This window comes from Tenrec ecaudatus, chromosome 2 (genome assembly GCF_050624435.1).
Source record: "Tenrec ecaudatus isolate mTenEca1 chromosome 2, mTenEca1.hap1, whole genome shotgun sequence".
Taxonomy (NCBI): Eukaryota; Metazoa; Chordata; class Mammalia; order Afrosoricida; family Tenrecidae; genus Tenrec; species Tenrec ecaudatus.
Window position 1 is genome coordinate 168113658 of NC_134531.1, and position 21214 is coordinate 168134871.

Here is a 21214-nt window from a genome sequence, read left to right on the forward strand (position 1 = left end):
AGCACCGAGTAATTTTTTTCTGAAAAGGGAGTCATAAGTCAAATTACGTAATAAGGGTCAAATAAACTTGGGAACCAGTGGTCTAGGCTTTAGCAGAGCTTCCCGGCTCCTTGCTCTTGATAAACCAAGGGGCTGAAGGCATGGAGTCCTGCAGGAGCGCCCATTTCAGGCCCAGCCTGCTCGCCTTCTGCGTAGCCATAGCTGCCGATCGAGCCTGTCAACCTGCACTGGTGTTTTTCCATCTGTGGACAGGATACAGGAGACAGAAGCTGAATGAGAGGGCGACAGAAGAGTTTCTAACCTTTCTAGGCGACCTTCTAAGGGTGCTGCTGCACCACTGTGAACTTGCACCTGCCCAAGAAGGGCCCCGCTTTAATATGTCCCAAGGAGAACAGTATTGAGGCCCAGTTAACGCCTGCCCCATCTCTTCCCTTCCACCAGTTTTGTCCGGACAGCCATTCCTTTCGCCCAAGAACCACAAAGAGATAAACCCGCTAATGTCCAGCCGTATTACCTCTACGGGTCCAAGGTGAGTCATCCTGCTGCTATGCCCACCTGCCGGAAAGTCCGTGAGAAAAATTGTTAAAGGGAAAAGAGTTCGCTGAATCAGAAAAGCAAAACATTGTGGAGATGACGAGACAACAGTGAGAGCCAGGCAGAAAGAATTTTGAGTATATTCCCCTTTATTTGTTCACAAATAGTAGGGATGGAGCAAACACAGAACTGGTAGGTCAGAAGCCCGGGCAGGGACAGTGGGGTGAAGACCTCACCAGATGCTCAGCCTCCACTTTCCTTCTGTTGTCTAGTTGGTTCCTCGCAGGGTCCTCCTGGGGTTCTGGGGGTTGTGCTCCATAAACATCAGGCAGGAAGGAATTGGGGATGTGGGGCTCTGAGGGGATTCTAGAAACAGGGCTCATCCACAGGACTTCTGCCTCTCAGCTGCGCTTGCTCTCGTGGACACAGCCTGCCTCTAACCAAGCCCTCTCAAGTGGTAGCCCTGTTCGAGGCCAGGCAGTCTTTTCAGCCATTCACGAAGCAAACATCTATTAAGCCCCCACAGAATGTCAGAGATTCTACGTGCAGGACACACCCAAAGGATAAAAAGAGACCATCTCTACCCTCCTTGGGTTGATTTCCACAGCTGTGGCGGGGCAGGAGGACAATGCACACAAATGTTCACCACACCACTAGTCTATAAGGGCTATACTTCTGACTGTATGGGGTCTATACAGGATTTATTGAAGAGTACCTCTGAATGGGCACAATAAATCAACAAAGATGATGCCAACATTTTGACCTTTGCAGTGTTATGCAAATAGTCTCCCTGGGTCCTGTTCTCAAAAAGGAAGTCCAACTCGATTTGGAAGAGGAACTGACAGTATAATTATTCGAATGTAAGGAAAAGTACCTCTCCAGGTCAGGGAGGCCTTGCTTTGGAAATAACCAAGATCAGGTCTCCACAGCTGAGCCCAAAGGTGCGGCGGGGCTGGGTGTGGGGGTGGAGGTTGGAAGATCTTCCAGCGATCCTGGGTGAGACTAGAGGTTACTTGTTGACATTGCATTTATTCCTGGAGTTCTTCCCTTCCGCTGGCAACAGGAGAATACTGGGTTTTATTATTTATTAATAGAGCCATACAAGGCTATCTTTAAAACATAATTTCAAGTATAACAAAGGAGTAGCTCTCATGAGAAGAATTCATTGGAAAGACAATATGTTTAAACGTGTACAAGGTGGCATGCAACTGCCTGGGATTTGGAAACTTTAGGCTGCTCCCACTTTTCCATGCGTAATTCCCCGAATGGAGAGGAGATTGCGCATCTGTCCAGTGCACTGAAAGTATAGCTCAAAGAGGGCCCCTGCACCTCACAGTTGTCCTCTCAGTAGTGTTTTAGTTTTTGTCATGCAAATTTGCCTCCATAGTTTATCCACGGGTTTGTTTTCCGTTTCAAATAATGCTTTAATTCTTAACTGTGCCTCACAATGCACGCTCTGTCAGCACACCGGAGGGCATCTCTTTATATCCTGTCTGACAAGCTTGGTCTTAGAGCAGTCACCCATCCAGTTCTTCCACAAGAGCACTGACGTGAGGGGAGAGAGGTGGGTACGCAAGAGACATTTTTTTTCCACAAAAGTCCTACTGTGTGCAGGGTTTGAGCTACGTGGTTTGGGTTGCTTTCTCCCTGCTTCTCACTGCCCATACTCCAGCAGCCTGGCGGGTTGGTGACCACCCATGTCTTCAGGAGCACCCTGGGCAGCGTCCCCTTCTGGCTGTGCAGCCACACCCGAGTTCTTGCGTGCTATCTCCACCAGGGGGAGACCCTGCAGGTCTTCTTCCCTGTGACCCAGAGCCGGTGCCTCCTCAGGCCATCTCACTAACCCGTTGGCCTCCTCAATGTGGCCAGCTCGGTAAGACCACCGAGGCTCATGGCAGCGAATGCACCAGAACTGGAGGCAAATGAAAGCTAAGACGGCCGTGAAACAGGCTAGCAGGATGGCCATCAGCACCCAAAGGGAGATTTGGGGGTCCACCAGGGAGCTTCCTGAGGCCAGTGGTCTCTTGTCCAAGGTGTGGAACATGGTGCAGTCGTGCCTGTAGGGAAAGGCGGCCTTCTTGCAGCTGATGCACAGGAAGTACAACGTGGAGGGAGCCAGATGCTGAAGCACCACAGAGCTGATGGTTCGAGGCACCTTCTCCTCGTGGTGGAAGCTGTAGCGAAGATAGCCAGAGAAGATGCTATTCCAATTGGGCCTATACATAACATGGTAATAGTCCTCCAGGCAGGGCTCCGAGGACGACCAGGAAATGATGGCTCCCGTGTAAGAAACATTCCCAACCTCGATGTTCATCCCGACTCTAGAACCAGAATCAAAGTGAAGAGTGACTTCCCCTCTCTGAGCACCTACGATCATGCCAGAACCAACCCAAAGCCAAACTCACCGCCGTCCAGGCCAGAACAGCCCTAACGGGCAGAGCACAACTGCTCCCACGGGTCTCTGAGACTGCCAATCTTTAGCAGCCCAACGCCGTAACCCAGTCCTCCCCAGGGCTCCTTACTTATGACCGCATCACCGTTACTGCGTATTTTATAGAAAGTTATATGGCCCCTGACGTACAGACACACAGAGACCTGCCGTTATGTTACTTAGGATGACATAGCTAAGTAGTAGCAAGACAAGAGATCCAATGGGGACCGTTTTGTGCGCAAACCGGTGGCTTTCAGCTCATCCCACTCTGGCCTGGGTCCTTTAGATCTATCATTGTCCCCAGTCCTTTCACAAAAAAAAGGGGGAAAGAAGGCAGAACCACAGAGATCCCTCACCTTTGTCACTACACCTGTGACATCAGTGAAGCAGTGGTTCCACTTAGAAATGCCCCTCCTGGGTCTGCTTCTGCTCCAAGTGACATGAGTTCAGCTATCTAGACGATTCTGCCCACTGCATTTTTTGACCTCCCAAACGCCATGGCCACCTGACAGGAAGTTTGCCTCGCCACTGGTTGGCAGCTGGCTTCACCCTAAAGCCTCTGGCATGTATCATTTGTTTCCCCAAGGGCGCCTAGTCACTGCTCACCACACCAGCATAGCTGCGCCCTGTCAGTGCTGACACTAGAAATAGTAACTACTAAGAGTGAGCGAGCAGACGCTGGTTTGGGGGCCGCGCAGGTGCCCAGCATGCCACAATAAAATTTCCTTTATTATTCACTTTCCAGGTAAGCAATCGTGGTCATTCAGCAAATAATAAAACTAAAGCTCAAAGCTACTCTCGCGCTTGGCTTCCAAGTGGAGGGAGGGCTTCTGGGTTCGGAGAGGGGGAGGCTGCGATGCTCCAGAAGCAGCTGCTGTTCACCCCGACCATTCAAAGGGACCCTCTTCAGATTGCCGGCCCCACCACTTTGGCTGGAGAGAGCTGTGCCCACGGTTGTTCAGCCTCCCATGGATGCTGTCCGCTCAATCACAGCCCCCCTCCACGTGTGTGTGTGTGTGTGTGTGTGTGTGTGGCAGTCTCGCCCTGCTTTGTTCTCTCTGTGCTCCCTCGTGTGAAATCCAGGTCTTGGTTTCGATTGCGGGAACAGAGGAAAAGCCCGTTGCTAGGATTTTAACCTGAATTGGTCATGAAGCTGCATTGTTTTCTATTATGAGCTGCCTTTCTCTCTCCCCTGCTGTCTCCCACTATTCCTGGTGCCATTATCTCGAAGGGACCTGTGCAGCGGGACACACAGTAGAGTAATTTTTTCAGCCCTTTGCTTATCATCTCTAAAGATGGCAGTGAATTTAAATGCCCGGGAAGGGGGAGAGCTCTTTTTTCCCACTTCCCCGGAAAATAGGCGATGGGAGGGACTAGACAGGTATACCGAGAGCCTTCAGAGGAGGAGGGTCTTTGCAAATGAATGATCTGCCCTCTCTTTGGGTCTCCTCCGCTCACACCCCTCCCCAGCCCTCCACACCCCACACTTCCAGCCGTGATACTAAAAGACTTAAGCCATTCCTCAGGATACATGGGCAACCACCTTGTCAAACCCTTCCTTCGGGAATTCCGTTTCCGGTCAGGAATTTTGCCTCCTATCTGCCCGCACCTGGAGCTGGCTGGCTGCGCTGGCTGAGTCCCCTACCGCAGACATTTTTCAGAGCTTTCTCTGAAAACGCCAGTCAGGACACTAGCAGCATGCTCAGGTTTTAGGACCACATCAGTCTGGCTTATTTGCTTTTCTTCTCCTGTGCCTTTTCCTAAGTCTCCCCTCCCTCAAACCCTCTCCCCCCACCACCTCACCCCCCCCCCCCGATTTGGCCCTCCTCCAAGGGGAGAGTAAAAGGCAACGCTATTTACTTTTCCAAGAGCGCCATTCATGCCTCTTACCTGAGAGTGTATCCGCAGAAGCTCGACCTCAGAGGCAGAGTGGACCCAGCCAGGAAGGTGGCTTCTCCCCTCCTCTGCCGTGGGCTCTCTCTCACTACTGTCTGAGTAATCCCCGCTCCTGCCCCAACACTCACATTATTCATTTCTTCAGATCAGCATCGTTCACCATGGCAACCAACAGGCATCTCTACGCAGGATGCTTTCAGGGACCAGTCTCGAAAGGCTTTTGCCCAGTGAGAGTAGCTATCGTTCTTTTGGCCAAAAAAGGGCAAATGAGCTCCTGCAAAATGAATCCCTAGGATGGTGTACTGATTCTCCCAAGGGTCCTGCACCTCCTATCTAATGGTACCTACTCGGTTTGTCGTACTGGACGGGTTGTTGTGTGCTTCGATGCTGGAAGCAATGCCACCGGCATTTCAGACACCGGCAGGTGTACCCACAGGGCACAGGCTTCAGCAGAGCTTCCGATCTAGTTAACCAGAATCATTCCCCCTGTTTTCTTGCCCCCTCGGTCCTCTGTGAACAGTGGTTTCAAAGGGGACAATGTTCTTCCTGATTGTTCTTCAGTGAAAACAATAGCTCTCTCTCTCTCTCTCTCTCTCTCTCTCTCTCTCTCTCTCTCTCTCTCTCTCTCTCTCTCTCTCTCTCTCTCTCTCTCTCACACACACACACACACACACACACACCATTCCCGCACACCACCAGACCTGCCTCTTTCGTCTTTTTCCTTCTTCTTGCCTCCTGTGCCATCGTCTCCTTACCCGACCGAGCCCAGTGAAACCCCTTTTATTCTCGGAGGCTCAGCTTTATCATCAGGGAAGCCTGGGGGAGATCTGGCGGCCAACGGAAGATACAGACGCTGTCCCTGCTCAGTCCTGAGCCCCTGTCAATCTTGCTCTGCCATGAGGGCTCTCTGTCCAGTTGGGTTCAGAATCAGCCTCTGAGCCCTTCTGTACACAAGCATCCCAAGCAACTGCTTACCTGTCCATTGGGATCGACACCAGAAATGGAAACTGTCTACTGTTCCCAAATTGGGTGGCTTCCAATGTTCCTTCCCATTCAAGAATGCTGGCGTTGCTTTCTTGCTGCATGTGTTTCTGTCCCCTGCCCCCCAGAAGTACATCTGCCTCCGAGGCGCCCTTCTCTTCTCATTACCCGAGGTTTGGTAAAAACATGCTGGTTCTCATTGTGTTCCCTTGAGCTGACGCCAGCTCGGAGCAGTTAACGTAGATCCGCTCTGTCGGGCCCGAGGGCCACGGAGCAGCTGGTGGGTGTGACCTTCTGACTTACTGGTTGGCAGTGCAATGCTTTAACCGCTGTGCCATGGGAACACAGGGCCAGTCTCCTGTTGAGGAGGTCAAGGAGCACGTCTGAAACAGGACGAAAACTACCTCAGTGAGTTTAGACACGAGTGCTTTTATGCAAGTGATGTTGTAAAAACTCTGCTTGTTCTTCCTCATTCTCAGATTCCTCCCAGTACTTCTTGTCAAAACCCTGAGAAGTTTGTGGTGTCAGCTGTGGAATCCCAGCACCCTGCCCTGGCCCAGGGTCTCTGTGAGAGCTGTTTTCGGCACCCAGGGTTCCTTGATGGGACTCAGGCCCTGCCCTGTGGTTCTCCCATGGTCCTCAGCCTTCCCTAGGGCCTGCCTTAAATCTGCCTGAATGCCTCACAGCATGGCCCTCCTTTCCCAAATGCTAATGGCAACTCCCTGCAGAGCCTGAAAGTGCTCTGCCACAGAAAGGCCACCACAGGTGTTCTGCAGGCACCTTTAAAGGGTTATTTTGAGGGGAGTAAAAATATCAGCATCTGGAGGCCTGGAGAGCAGCAAAGCGGAACTCCTACCTTTCCCTCAGCAAATGAGAATTTGCTTTCACGGCCCTGAATGATATTTTGTGTGACAAAATAAGGCTCTCAGAGAACTTGGGGCCTGGACATCCTCCTGTTTGGCTGACCCACAGAGAAATGTCTCCATCATGCCACAAGACTGGTGCTAACAGTAGAAATCACAGGGCCCCTGCCTCTGAACTCAAGGCTCCTGCTGCAACTCTGGACCCATGCTCATCGCCAGCCAGACTCAGGGAGCCAGTAGAGACATTGATGACGGAGAGAAATGATGTGTGGTGACCTGCCTCGGAGAATTAAGCACTGGACTGCTAGCTGTAGAGTTGGTGGTTCAAACCCACCGACCGCTTGCTGGGAGAAAGAAAAGGCTGTCTGCTCCCATAAAGATGTACAGCCTTGGAAATTCTATAAAGGGTTGCTATGAGTCAGAATTGATTTGATGACAGTGCATTTTGTTTATGTATATATTAACCTTATTGAATATGCATCATTAAACATTTGGAAATCTTGAAAATTCACAAACTATGACACAGAGCACATGAGGTTGGGAAATGGTGCTGATAAATTCGCTCAAGACAGGATTGCCAAAAACTGTTAATTTCGTTAAAATAATAATACACGGTGTCTGTGAATTGTAATAAAACAAGATAGCCTGTCATTCCATGTGTAGAAATACAGGCAGCCAATGTTTCCTCATTTGAATATCCCTGCCCTGGAATCAGAAGTCCAGTGCCCAGGTGGCAGCAGTTAAGAGCAGTGCCACTTAGGGACATGTTCAATATGAAAAACAGCTCACAGCCAGCCCTGGCATCTAAATTAATATAGGAATCAAGATGGTAAGCACCCGTTCTCTAAAGAAAGTAAACTATAGTGTATCGTTAAACTGTTAACCAGAAGATTGGCAGTTCAAGACTCGCCAGAGGTGCAGGAGAAACAGCCACCGAAAACTAGTGACACGCCATTCTACTCCGACACATGTGGGAGACTCCGTGACTCTCTTGACTCCACGGCCAAGATTTTACATTAAACTGCCTCCAAAGTGATACAGATTATGACATAAGCGACTCCTTATTACACTAATTTCCCAGTGCTAGCTTAGCCTTTAGATATTGGGGGGTTTGGTTGAATGCTGGTGGCATTGAGGTGGCATTGTGGTTATGAGTTGGGCTGCAGTCCACAGGTCAGCAGCTTAAAACCACCCGTGGCTTCTCGGGAGACGGGGGTTTCTACTCCTGTCACCAGTTCAAGTCTCTGTAACCCGCAGGCCTACTGGGTTGCAGTGCGTTGGAATCCACTCGATGGCAGCAAGTTTTGTGTTTGCCTTGGCTGCCAGCAGCTACATGCTGCATATCTGAGCCACAGGTGGGCCTCAGAGACGCCTAGCAAACTCCAGTCTTCAGTTCCCTGTTCTATTGGTCGTCCTTCAGATGCAGGACCCACTGCTTCCTCACAGCAAGGATGCCACAAGGCCTCACCGGGGCATCTGCACCTCAGCCCCCAACACTGTTGCTGCCACCCTTTTCATGTCTACATGGTGCCAAGCCCAGGCTACACCAGTGCTTACCCAGGGACCAGAAGAATTGTGTTATTTTAGTACCTATGGCAGGATAGCATCTTGTATTTCGCTCAGACAAGTCTCTCCACGGTCCTTGGGCTTCAGCTCCCTCTTCTGTTAAAAAGAGATGATTATACCAGCTGATGGTGCTGTTGAGTAAGCATTGGGCTGCTAGCCACAAGGTCAGCTATTCAAAGCCACCAGTCACTCCTTAGATGAAAGATGAGGCTGTCTACTCCCAGAAAGATTTAGTCTCTCAATCTCTGAATCGACTCAGTGACAGTGAGTTTTGGCTGCCTGGTATGCCAGATAATTGACCCAAAGACATTACATCTTTATCCCTGGAACCTGCACATATGACCTTGTTTGGAGAGAGAGTCTTTGCAGATATGATTGAGTGAAGGGTCTTGAGATGAGATCATCCCAGATTATCCAGGTGGCTCCTCATAAGAGGGAGATTTAAAACACACGGGGAAGACAGTGATCTGAAGACACAGCAGAGATGTGATGTGAAGATTGGAGTGACGCAGCCATAAGCCAAGGAATGCCAGCAGCCATGAGAACCAGGGAGCGGCAGCGGAGCCTAGAGTCTTCAGAGCAGTGTTGTATGAGCCCATGGATTTCAGCCAGATGCTGGTTTCCAGTATCTCCCCTCCAGAACTGAGTGTGAGAGAATCACTGTTTATTATTTTAAGCCACCAAGCCCATGGGAATTTGGTATAGCAGCCACAGGAAAGGAATCTGCCTGAGCCGTCGTAAAGGGATCACTACATGTGTGCGTGCCTACACAGAGAAGCACTGTGCATCCCGTGTCATCGTCTGCGTGCAAATTTTAAAGGAAAGTGTTGTCGCTGGTTTCTCCCCAGACGCATTCGCATCGCTGCGTATGGTGAGCTGGTGAGACCTCAGAATAGGAAGGCTCAGTAAGTGTTGCCTTCTCCAAAGCATTTGATTCAGTGATTCATGAGGTCAGCAAGGAAGGGGCGGCATCTCTCGAATTCTCTGCAGCTGCTCTCTTTCAGTCTCTGAGTGGAGAAGGCCCCGAAGGAACCCAGAAGTAGATGTTGAAAATCCAACCCTGCGGTTCGCCAAACATCAAGAAGAGACAGAGGCATCAGCAGTTTTACCCAATGCCCAACGGTGGATTTGACCATGTAACTGGGGACTTATCGGTCAAGGGGCACTGCCGGTTATGCTTTGCACTGCAAACCTCAAGGTCTCTCCATGAGAGATGGATGAGGCCGCTCTGCTCCTGTGGAGATCCACAGCCCTGGAGACCCTGTCTCGGTGGCTCTGAGTCCAAGTGGACTGACGGCAGTGGGTTTCAGGCTGTCTTATCTGGGCCCTTTCTTGACAAGGAGAATCATGCCTTCATTTCATGATTGCACTTCATTTGCATGCACTCTCTCAATCAGGCTTCATTTCCTGGCAGTGCTGTTAGAGTTGAGGTGCAGCTCTCTCACCCAAATTCAGAGAGCCGTGTTTGTGTTTGTATTTGTGGACTGACGGTATTCCAATTAGTATTCAAGGAACATTCGAGAAATTGTAACTAACACAGGACATTGGAACTGTCTTCATTCCTTTAGAAATCTTGCGGGGCGAGGGAGGGGAAGTGGAGGGGAACACGGGGGCACATTTGTGATTCCAGAAAGCTAGATGCAAATTGCTTATAAATTTGGTTTGCCAAATAAATAGGCTTCCTTGTGGGGAGGCGTGACCATGTTTACCATCTGGTAACAGGGACCTTGTGACTCACAGGTTCTGTTCAGACTGCTATGGGATCTGCGCTCAAACTCAGCATTTTTTTTTAATCGTATAAACCAGGTGCGCATGCATTTATCATGTAGGGATGGCATGGTTCTTGTTCCCAAGTGGAGCGTCGTTATTTTGCAGCGCCCATAAGGAGGCTAGGGTGGGAGGGTGGGTTTGAACAGCTCCATTTGGAGTGAGCCACCAAAACGGGCGCAGTTGCTAAAGGAAGACATGCGAAAGTTTACCCCAACTCAGTTGGGAGGGTGGGTGTAGTGTCTGGGATTTGTGGCATGCTTCCGACGTCTCAAGTCATGTTGTATTCCTGTTTTTCTTTGTGGAACCTCAGAAAATGCCCAGGCTCCCTTATTCCCACATTTTCTTCATAGGGCCCAGCCTCCTACTGAGCCACCAGGTCAGACGCGTGCCCTCTGGGGATGTGTGTGCTTGGACCCATGGCATGTGGACGCCCTTACTCTTGCATGTGTATGGTGTGTGCTTTCTCTGAGTGGGGGGTGGGCATATAGGAAAGCTTAGTCACTTAGAAGGAGGACTGAATTCTGCTTATTTCGTGCTGACCCTTGCTGAACTTGGGCCACCAACGGAGCTGGCCTAAATGGTCAGTCTGGACCAGAATCCAGGACTAATGCCAGAATGTCAGCAGGAGGCCTCCTAAGTGTACTGAGCTGGTCTGTGGGGGTGGGGTGGGGCTTTCAAACTCTTGTGTGGTCAACTGAGGGTGTTTCCATCAGCTGACTGACTGTATGTTCACTTGTGCTTGTCAGAAAGCACTAAGAGAAACTTGGTACCTGACGCTCCTTGGCGATGAAGGGGGAGCTTCCAGAAGAATGCTGGAGAGCTGGAACCTCAGACAGGAGCAGGTTGAGTTCAGCCCCAGCCCAGGGTGTATTCTCCCCCAGACAGCCCTGCTCAGTGTCTCTACCTGCACTAGTTCACTTCCAGCCACGAGGCCCTCCAGCCAGGACAACTCGCTGTTTCTCTGACAGCTTTGAGACAACATTCAGGTTTCATACAGTCACCCGTTTCAAGTGGTCATTGTTCCATGTTGCACACGTTTGGCCCCAGCATTCTAGGTCCTTTGAGGATAGTCCCAACACGGACAGAAGGAGCCCTAGACTCTTCCGCTGTCTCCAGCCCATCCTCCCAGGCTCCAGTAGCTATGGAGCGCACCCATGGATTCCACCAAACAATGGTGCTTAGTTTATGGACAAGTAAATGAGGTTATGTCATAGCCCGGAGGAGGGGGGATATTCGACTATAGTCTTGTTGAGTAAAATATACAGACCATGAGTATACACGCCACTTCTTGAGTTTTGCCGAATGATTTGTCTGTGTAGCCCACAGCCCCTTCACGATGGGGGGCATTTTCGTCACCTCGAACATCCTTTCTGGACTCTTTCCAGTCAGCTTCTTGCCCATGCCCGGGGAACGCCATGGATGGCTTGGTGTTTGTGATAAACATCTTGTCTCTGGGAGGGAAACTGGAGAGCACAGAATGGAGTCTTGGCAAGGGGCTAGGACTAGGCCATTCTCAGGAGAGAGGGCACAGCCTCCAATCCAGAGCCCTAGGCTCCTCCCTCACCCACCGAGTGCTGATCAGGCCTGTCACCGGGGCGCCCAGATGGCTTTGTGCCACGTGTGGAAAACTAGGATAAGCCTGGCCACACCACAGCGGCTTCATCCAACTCAGCCATTCGTGTACTTCAGGGTTTGCTGGGTACACATACTTTTGAGCCAGGTAGACTCCCCTCCTTTACAGCCCATCCTGCACTAAAACAGGTCGAAATCCTTACTATCTCTGTGAGATCACTCCCTCCCCCACCTCCCCCCACCCCCGCGCCATCCTCTCTGTGTCCCGGCAGTTCACTGAGTGCAGCTCCGGAGTGGAAAGCAACGCACTCTCACATCGAAAGCCCCCCCCACCCCCCCACCCCCCGCTGTAGGCGCTGGCGTTCCAGACACCCTAGTTTCCAGTCAGCCTAGGGAGTGAGTGCATATTCTAATTCTTCCCGGGTCCTTGTCAGGCGAGGGTGCTACGATTAGACTCTTCATAGAGCCTTCCTCTTAGAGAATACTATCGCTCTGGCAGGGAGCCTGGTGGCATAATGGCCATGTGCTTGACTTCAAATCATAAGGTGGGTGCTTTTCGCCCACTCTGCCGCTCCAAGGGAGAGAGAGAGAGCCACGGCGCTCTGCTCTTGTGGAGATGGCCCTGGAAAACCCCAAGGGGCACTCCTGCTCTGTCCCACAGCGTCGCTAGAGCTTGAAAGTCGACTTGACCACACGCCACCACAATTAGATAATGGTGGTGCTTGATTTGCAAAGTTTAGGGTGATTCATATATAGTAAAACAGACTTAGCTCAGCAATTAAGCTGCATGTAATCAAACCGTTCCTCCAGTGCTCCAAACACTCGTCACCCTCTGGCACCACCCAAAGCACCAGTCCAGCTCCCAGTTCATGCATGCAGAATTGCCAATGCACCAACTAATAGGGATTTGCGGCTAACAGAAAGTCCCATGCATCTTCCCCTAGGTCCATGTTCTGTATACAAAATCCCTACCATTCCCGGTAGGAAAATGACACTAGGTACTACCTTGGGAAGTGAAGCCTTATCCAGAAATAGAGTTGTTTATCTAAGTATGCAATATCCAAAGTCCACTCTTACAAGTAGGGGTTAAGAGTGTGGGCGTTGGAATAGGCCAGAGCTCAGGTATCTACGCATGGCAGGACCCGGACGCTGTGAAATGGGAGTGTTTGGGGACTGAGCACACATGTACAGGGCTTCACCTTCCGGAGCCAGGGGAGCACCATAAATGGCAGCTTTTCAAAACCATGCCTTAAGTCAGTAACAACGTTTAGCCTCAACAGCCAGGTGAGGCCTAGTCAGGGCCCCTGTTTCGTGAGGTATTCTCAGAGCGGTAAGATTCTTAACAACATTCCTCCAGTATTGCTGAGCTGTGTTCCAGGAAGCCCTGGTATTCCCCCAAAGTATCTCATGGGATCCAGAAGAAGGTGAAGGTGGCCGGCTGGTGGTCAGGGCTCTGGGGCCCGCGGACAGCATCAGCACAGCACCGCCCTTGTGTCTGTTCCACAAGGTTCAAAGCCACTGACTTTCCCTAACTGCCTCCTTTCACAGAAGAAGAGACTGAGGCCCAGCAAGCCTAAGTGATCTTCCTAGCCATTCAGCAGTGTCTCCTGGCTCCCAGACCCATTCCCTTTCCAAGACAGCACCCTGCCCTAGGTGGAGGCAATGGAAAACACAAAGAGGGAGGATTCAGGATCCACTGTTGACTTTTCAAGTGTCTCTTCCAGCCAGCTTCTAGTACTTAAGGCGCTTCTAGAGAAGGACAATCGCCAATTTTCTCCCCCAGCTCATTGGTGGGAGAGGTAGTTGGGTGGGGACAGTCATGGATGGAAGGGAGTCCCTGCCCCAGGGGTGTTTGCCTCAGATACCTTCTTCTCTTCTGCTGGGGGACAGCTGCTCCATGGAGTGGCCTTTGCTTCACCCTGTGGTCAGCGACCATACCGCTCTCCATGGCTGACATCTCCACAGGGGTCCTCTGGGAAGCAGTGCAGATTGCTCCAGGTTCCAATTTCTATCCAAAAAGCATTTCCCGCCAGACCTCAGACCTCAGGGCAGCATCTCTTCCTACTCACCCACTTACTTGGCCACGACCCCTGTTTTGCAGCCGCTCAACATTGCCTACAGCCACATCTACAGCGCCTACAGGAACTTCGTGGGGCCCCCTCACTTCAAGACCATCTGCAGGCTCCTGGGCTACCAGGGCATCGCCGTGGTCATGGAGGAACTGCTGAAGATTGTCAAGAGCTTGGTAAGGAGAGGCCTGGGAGGTGGCCAGCTGGGCTTCATAGGAACGAGACTTGCTTTCCCTCTTCACCTGGCCTCTTAGACAAGTCCCAGCACATCAGCTCTGTCTGCAGACAGCGACCTTGCCCCTTGGTTATTCCGACTCAGCGCTCTCTTACAGTCCTGTGCACCTTTGACTGGGGATGGTGCTTCCTATTTTCTGATCCTGTACCTACTCTTTATATGGGTTGCTGAACTCATTCATCCTGGTATGACCTTTACGGCCTCCTAATGACTAAGGACCAGCAAAAATAGGAAGACTCTCAGTGACATTGACATTGGCCTTAATAAGAGATCAAACACAGCATGGGTTTTGAGAATGACGTAGACCAGGGCAGGGTTTCCTTTTGGTCAAACAGAGTCTCAATTAGTGGAAACCAACTCTATAGCATCCAATAACAATGACAATTGCTCATGGTCCCCTTCTGCGCAGCTTCGTCTGATCGGAGCGCAGGTACTGCCATTTTCTCCTAGTGGGGATGTGGCCGACATCGCTACTAAACCACTGCACTTCTCCCCTGCGGCTTTCTTGCCAAACCCTATCACTAGCCTGGAGGGAACGCTGACTCTCTTTACCATCCTACTGCAAGTGTAATGCCTTGCCGTGCTAATGAGGCAAAGCTGGAAACATTTCAATCGGATTTTCCGGAAGAGTTGAGATGACAAAGGAAACAAACTATAACTCAGTCATAAAGAGCAAATGAGATGATTAGTCCTGGTTCTCAGGTACTAGCTGCGTGGAAGACAGAGAGTGTTAAACGTGATGAAACTCCCCACTCTCATGACCCAATTTAACCTTACAAATCCAGCTAGACCAGAGCATGTACACTGGTACAGATAAGAACTCACAACACAGGCAATCCAGGACAGATACCTTTCTCAGGACCAATAATGAGAGAAGTGATACCAGGAGGATAGGGGGAACAGTGGAGGAGTGGGGAAGGTGAGGAGAGAGAAAGGGAGAACCAATCAGAACGATCAACATAGAACCCCTACCCCCCACCCCAGGGGGACGGAGAATAGAAAAGTGGGTGAAAGGAGACAGCGGTCAGTATAAGACAAGAAAATGATAATAATTTATCAATTATCAAGGGTTCATGACGAAGGGAGGGTGGAGAAGGGAGGGGGAAATGAGGAGTTCATACCAAGGGCTCAGGTAGAAAGAAAATGTTTCGAGAATGATGATGGCAACAAATATACAAATGTGCTTGACACAATGGATGGATTGTGATAAGAGCTGTAAGAGTCCCCACTAAAATGATTTTTTTTAATTATGAAACTAGCTCCAGAGTAAAAGGAAAATGTGGTGATTGATTAAAGATTTCCTGCTTTGGGCACAGGCAGGATGAAGGTACCACATATTTTTCACGCTTAGATTAGGCAGTCTCTACAACTCCTTGGCACGGTTTCGTTTTAGCTGGGTGTCTGGATCTCATCTAAGCCCCTCAACCCCAAGAAGGACCCCATGCCTAGAATGAACCCCCCTATGTCTCTATGTCTGGCTCGAAAGACCATTTTCTGAGGTTCTACTCACCGCGGGAGGGAATCCTGTGAGGTCTCAGCAGACACCCCAGGGCCTAGCATTCAGCGCAGAGAGTCAGGCGGGTGGTGGCTGAATTCACTCTTGTCTCTTCTCTTGTCAGCTGCAGGGAACCATTCTCCAGTATGTGAAAACCCTGATAGAAGTGATGCCCAAGATATGTCGCCTGCCCCGGCATGAGTACGGCTCCCCAGGTTGGTGATGCGGGAGTGGGGGCAGGGCTGCCCAGTGGGAGCAACCCAAATCCTGCCCGGGGTGGGTGGATCTCCAGCATGCTTTTCTGACATGCCAGGAGCTGAGTCCCGCTGCCAGGGACTGCTGGGAAGCTGGGAGAGGCTAGCAAATGTGGAAGTCTTTCAACCGGGGGTAAACCTGTGCCCATCAAGGCCACTGCACAGGTCAGCGTGGAGGTGCCCCACGGGACTGCCTGTGTAGTGATCTCCACTGCAGTCAGCTCTACCTCTTTCTTCTACGGAGTGGCTGGGGATCAAACCACCAACCCCTTCACTTAGCAGTCAAGCACCAAACCACCCTCCCACCAGGCCCAATGCAAAAATGAGGAAACCAAAGTGCCAAGCCCACCGCCACCAAGTCCATTGCTACTCACAGCGACCTTGTTAGGGTTTCCAAGACGATCACTCTGTGTGGGAGCAGGCCCATCTTTCTCCCACGGAGCAGCTGGTAGCCTTGAATGACCTCCCTTGCAGGTAGCAAGCCCTAACCCACAGCACCCCCGGGGCTCCTTCAAATCACCAGCAGCCAAATTTATCTTAAGGGCCTTCGTGGGCTCCGTGCCTCCTGGGAGCCATTGGGAGGAGGTGGGTGCTCTGGATAAGGGCTCAAAGGAGGCATATCTGAGGCAAGTATTTGCCATTCAACCGCGGGTGAAAAGTAACTTTTTCCTTCCCTTCGGGTGCATGGGTCTTAGGACTTGGGGAGTCCATAGAAATCATGAATTTAGCAAATGGTGTTTTTTTCCCCCAAACCCAAGATGTCAGATGCTGGGCCAGTGTGGTACAGAATCAGAAAAGGCTGGAGCCTACAGCCTTGATTCTGAGTCCCAGTGGCTCACTCACTAGCTGTGTATCCACAGGCAAGACACTTACCTTTGCCGAGCCTCAGCTGAAAATGGTACCTCATTTGGGTATTGTTGGGTGTCATGCAGCAGATGAATGCAGGTCACGTGCTAGTCCAAATGAATAAACAAATGCCCTTTCATGTCTTAGGAATTCAGGTGACTTTTTAGAGGGACTGGAACCCTGGTTGCACAGTGCATTACTTGTGGAGGTGAATCACAAGGTCAGCAGTTCAAAACCGCCAGCCTCTCCTTGGGAAATAAAATGGGGCTTTCTATTCCCATAAAGAGTTACAGTCTTGGAATCCCACAGAGAGAGGTCTCCCCTGTCCATAGTGAGCCCCAGCTCACTCTGGCTCAATCATAGGAACAAGAGTGGGGATGGTGCCGGACCAGGCAATGCTTTCCACAGGCACTAACTCGATGGTACCTAACAGCCACATCAGCTCACTGTGAGTCCTTACCGACTTCATGGCCGGGAATTTGGTCGTTCGGGTTCGGGGGAAGATATAGGACCGTCTAGTTCTTGTGTGGGTTGTTTGTGAGTGTGTTTTGTTGTTTGGTTTGCTTTCCTTTTAAAAAGCGTTTGATCCAACTTTCTGAGCCTTTCCTGGTCCTGCTTCCTGGAAGGAGCCCCACCCAGCCACATAGAGAGGACCGCATACCTAGTCCAGCTCTGAACTCACCCAGGCACAGCGGGCTGCTATCAGTCAGTATTGACCACAAGCCAGCAGGCCAGTGTGGGCTTCCTGCTGACCGTGCCCCTTCTTCCCCCAGGGATCCTGGAGTTCTTTCACCACCAGCTGAAAGACATCATTGAGTATGCGGAGCTCAAAACCGACGTGTTCCAGAGCCTGAGGGAGGTGGGCAATGCTATCCTGTTCTGTCTTCTCATCGAGCAAGCTCTGGTAAGTCCAAGACCCCAGCCGCGTCCTTGAGACCCCCTCAGCACCCTGCCCCGGGGCCCTGCAGCTGAGATTGCTACAGGTCTACCTCAAGAAATATCGCAGGGTCAACCCCAGACCGCAGTCAAGAGGAATCACCAGAAAGAGTCACGCGACCCTTTTGGCTTTCCCACTCATTCGAAAGTTATCTTTGCGCCCGCCTGTCGTCTGTGAGAAGGGTCCCGGGGGCATAGTGGTTATGAGTTGGGCTGCCAACCACATGGCCAGCAGTTCGAAAACACCAGTCACTCCATGGTAGAAAAAACAAGGCTCTCTACTCCTGTGAAGAGTTGTAGTCTCAGAAACCCACAGAGGCAGTTCTACCCTGTCCTGTGGGGTCACTATGAGTCGGAATCGGCTCTGTGGCAGAACGTTGGGTTTGGGGGCGAGTAGTCTGTGAAGCGTGCGGCCGCATTGTGGGCAAGTTTGAAATGTGAGAATGAGAATGACCATGGTGTGGCACAGAGAAGCGAGTGAGCGCGTGCTGTGGGGACGGCTCTGGCAGACTTGGGCAAAGCAGGACTATCACGAGCCTTCAGTTTGTAAAAACAAATGCCCGTCCCCCGCCCTCAGAAAAACAGTACAATCTGCAAGGCTCTGTAAGTGGATCGCGATGAAGTATGGCCTGCCGGCGCTCTCCCAGTGGTCTTGCCAGGCAGCTCTGGCCTCTGGAACATGGGGGCAGACTGGCTTCCTGGCATGTTTTCCCCCTCACTAGCTGCAGGCCCCCGCCCTCATGGGAGCCTTTGTTGTGCAAGCACTCGCTGCACGAAGAATTATTGCTCAGCCACCACCGGCTAGGCGCTGTCTCATGTCCGTACAGTCAGGAGGGGGAGGCTTGCACTGAACACGTGTCTGCATGTACATTGAGTGCTGGGTGGGAGACATGTGAGTCCCACGGGGACACGAAACAGCAGAAGCCAGTGTGGTCTTGGGGATGAGAGCCGAGGTGACCGGGAGGGCAAGCAGGAATTAGCCTGGGGAAGACTGTCCTGGGCTGAGGGAAGAACTGTCTTCACTTTCTGTGGTGGGACATAATGAAGGGCCTGCAGAAGCAGGTTGGGTGCATACAGGAAGAGCTCAGCAGAGTGCAGCAGGCAGCGCCAGGATGCCTCCCTGTGACTCTCCACCAGCACCACGCAGAACCAATCCCAGGCCTTTCCCACAGGACCTCCCTCCAACACAGCAGCCCTCAGGTGCCCCCATTGGCCTCAGTTCTTCTACGTATGTGGTGCCCCGGGTGTGCCCAGTGCTGCAGGTGTGAGGCTACTGCCCAGACCTGAGCAGGGGCAGGAAACGGAGGCGCCTCCTCCTCAGGTGCAGTGAGGCTCTCATGGCATGATTAACCCAGCCATACATCCATCTCGAAAAAAAGCTGTCGAAAGAGAGCCTGCTCATGCTTGGACACGATGCGGGTGGGTGCCAAGGAAATGGCAGTGGAGCAGGGAGACGGATGCCCACTGCTTTCGTCCGGCGATGGAGACCAGCAAAGCCGTAAACCCCGAGCGAGGCTTCCAGATTGTCATCAGTAAGGAGCAGTCAGAGTGGCTGGAGAGCGGCAGCTGAGAAAGGTTGGCCGGTGCTGTGTGTTCGGGGAGGACGGAGCCTGGCTTCGTGTGGTCCAGGCACAGAAAGGACTCTGGGGCGAGCCAGGGCCGAGGGGAAAGGAACTGCGCAGACAGAGCTGGGTCACCTAGCTTTGTGGCCCCCTGGTGGGAAGCAGTTGGAGGTGGGAAGAGAAGACCCTTGTTTGTGGCAGAGGAGAACCGAAGTCCAGGGAAATGGAAAGGGAGCCGCAATAGAAAGAGCTTCCGAGTACGAGCCAGACAGCGGCCCCTCCATATGTCAGTGTCCCTCTGAAAACGAGGGTCTTCCGACATTTGCGCCCAGACCCTCCCCCATGCAGAGTCCCTGCAGCGGACACTGTGTGGGGCCTTCAGCTGCAAACAGTAATTGCCTCTCTTTCCCCCATTCAAATGGACTCCCAGCACAGCTCATGGCTCCCTTTATAATAACAGGTTTCTAACAGGGTTCAGTGGGCCTGGGTTGCCATGGAAACGGCCTTCAGAAGCCAGGGGGATAAGTAGGACGAACTGCTCAAGGCCCCGGTTCTTAAGTGTTCCCCGTGAGCCCCTCCTGTCTGAAAACATCAATTACGCCTACCCTGCATAGATCCCTGGTGTCCTCGAGGTTGATGCTTGGGCTGCAGCCTTCAAACTCGGCATTTCAGACCCCCCAGCCATCTGCCCTTGGAAAGAGTGACAGCCCCAGAAACCCTATGGAGCAGCTCTGCACTGCCCTGTCCGGTGGCCGTGAATCTGAATCACCATGATGGCCGTGGGTTGAGTCTGGCTGGGATAAAGCCAGGAGACAGGCTTTACGGAGCCTCAAGGGAAGGAACCATTTAACTCAGTTCCTCTGTATTGTGTGTGGGGGCTGGGGTGGGGGTGGTCCATTGCATATATCAGTTAGTACAACAGGACACTTGAGATCGAAGAGCTTCAGGATGGAAGAAGATCAATGACATTATATATATACTCTAGCGCCCTGTGTTCATGAGTGAGGGATCAGAGCACCAGAGAGGGGAACAACTCATCTGAGGTCACACAGCAAACCCGCAGCAGAGGCCGAAGAACAGGAGCATAGGTTTCCAGTCCCGATCCCACTGCTGGGGGTGGAGGGTCAGGAAACCCCCAAGGCTGCCTTCCACCCCCGGAGATGAGTGCAGCAGGGTTTCCTTTTGCAGCCTGGCTCTGTCAGTCAGCATATGGCTGCAAGCAGCCCTGGCGGTGTGGACTCCAGCTGCAGCCCATTCTCTGTCCTTTCTACAGAACTTTTCATACAGGACTAAGCCATCTGAGTTGCCCATTTTACTATAGCTAGACATTCGGGTTGTTTGAGTCTGAGACTACTCCGAATAAGGAGAGCATGAGTATTCATGGGCCCACGTGCTCGGGCTATAGGCTCACATTTCTAAGAGGCAAGTCTGGGAGTTAATGGCTGGGCCCGCTGGAAGACAGAAATGGACAGTTGACAAAATGGCAGCACCAGTTTACGTCCCGACCAGCAGCAGGAGAATTTTAGTTTCTTCCCATCGCCTTGAGCCCTTGCATTTGCCCTTCTGTTCCACTGCAGCCATTCTGGTGGCCGTGTCTGTCCAGTCGTGGTTTTGTCTTCCTGGCGGCAACCACACAGAGCCCCTCCCCGTCCATCCGTCTGTCCGTGAGCGGTCCTTGTAGACTCTCTTGAAAAGCGCTGTGCGGCATTTCTGCGTGCTTGTTTAAATGGAAGTCTCTGTTTCTGATTGGTTTACAGAACTGCATTTACATATTACATATGCTGGATGCATGTGTTGAAACGGTATCGATTGTGTCTGTTGGGTGAGCATCTGCCCTCTTGACTGCCTGCTTCAGGTTCAGCCTGTCGTGCTTTCTCTTCATCCGCGGTGTCTCCATGGCTTCTTTCAAAACTGTTTCCGGACTCCAGAGCCACAAGGATGTGCTGTCTTCCAAGCATTTTCGAGTCCAGCCGTTGCGTTTCAGTCTATTCTTTGTTACTGAGTAGTTTAGCCAGGGCTACAGAGGGCTGCAGGAGCCCTGGTGGGTTTGTGGTTATGTGTTGAGCTATGACCCGAAAGGTCAGCAGTTCCAAACCACCAGCTGCCCCTCAAGAGAAAGACAAGGTTTTCTACTCTCCTAAAGAGTTGTAGTCTTAGAAACCGCAAGAGCCATTTTACTCTGTTCTGTAGGGGCTATGCTATTG

The 21214-nt window shown here is 51.6% G+C and overlaps 2 protein-coding genes across 4 annotated transcripts in view; one reads left to right on the forward strand and one right to left on the reverse strand.

Moving 5' to 3' along the window:
- The window catches only part of CYFIP2 (cytoplasmic FMR1 interacting protein 2), a 137265-nt gene that overhangs the window by 92391 nt on the left and 23660 nt on the right, over positions 1-21214 (forward strand). For all 3 annotated transcript variants that reach the window (XM_075541893.1, XM_075541891.1, XM_075541892.1), the window contains 4 exons: positions 442-529; positions 13715-13858; positions 15537-15627; positions 17286-17416. In XM_075541893.1, coding sequence (XP_075398008.1) covers positions 442-529; positions 13715-13858; positions 15537-15627; positions 17286-17416 — 454 coding nt within the window. The remainder of the gene's footprint in view (positions 1-441; positions 530-13714; positions 13859-15536; positions 15628-17285; positions 17417-21214) is intronic.
- On the reverse strand, positions 2189-2848 carry FNDC9 (fibronectin type III domain containing 9). Its single transcript, XM_075540914.1, has one exon. It carries the CDS (start codon positions 2846-2848, stop codon positions 2189-2191), a length of 660 nt encoding a protein of 219 aa, XP_075397029.1.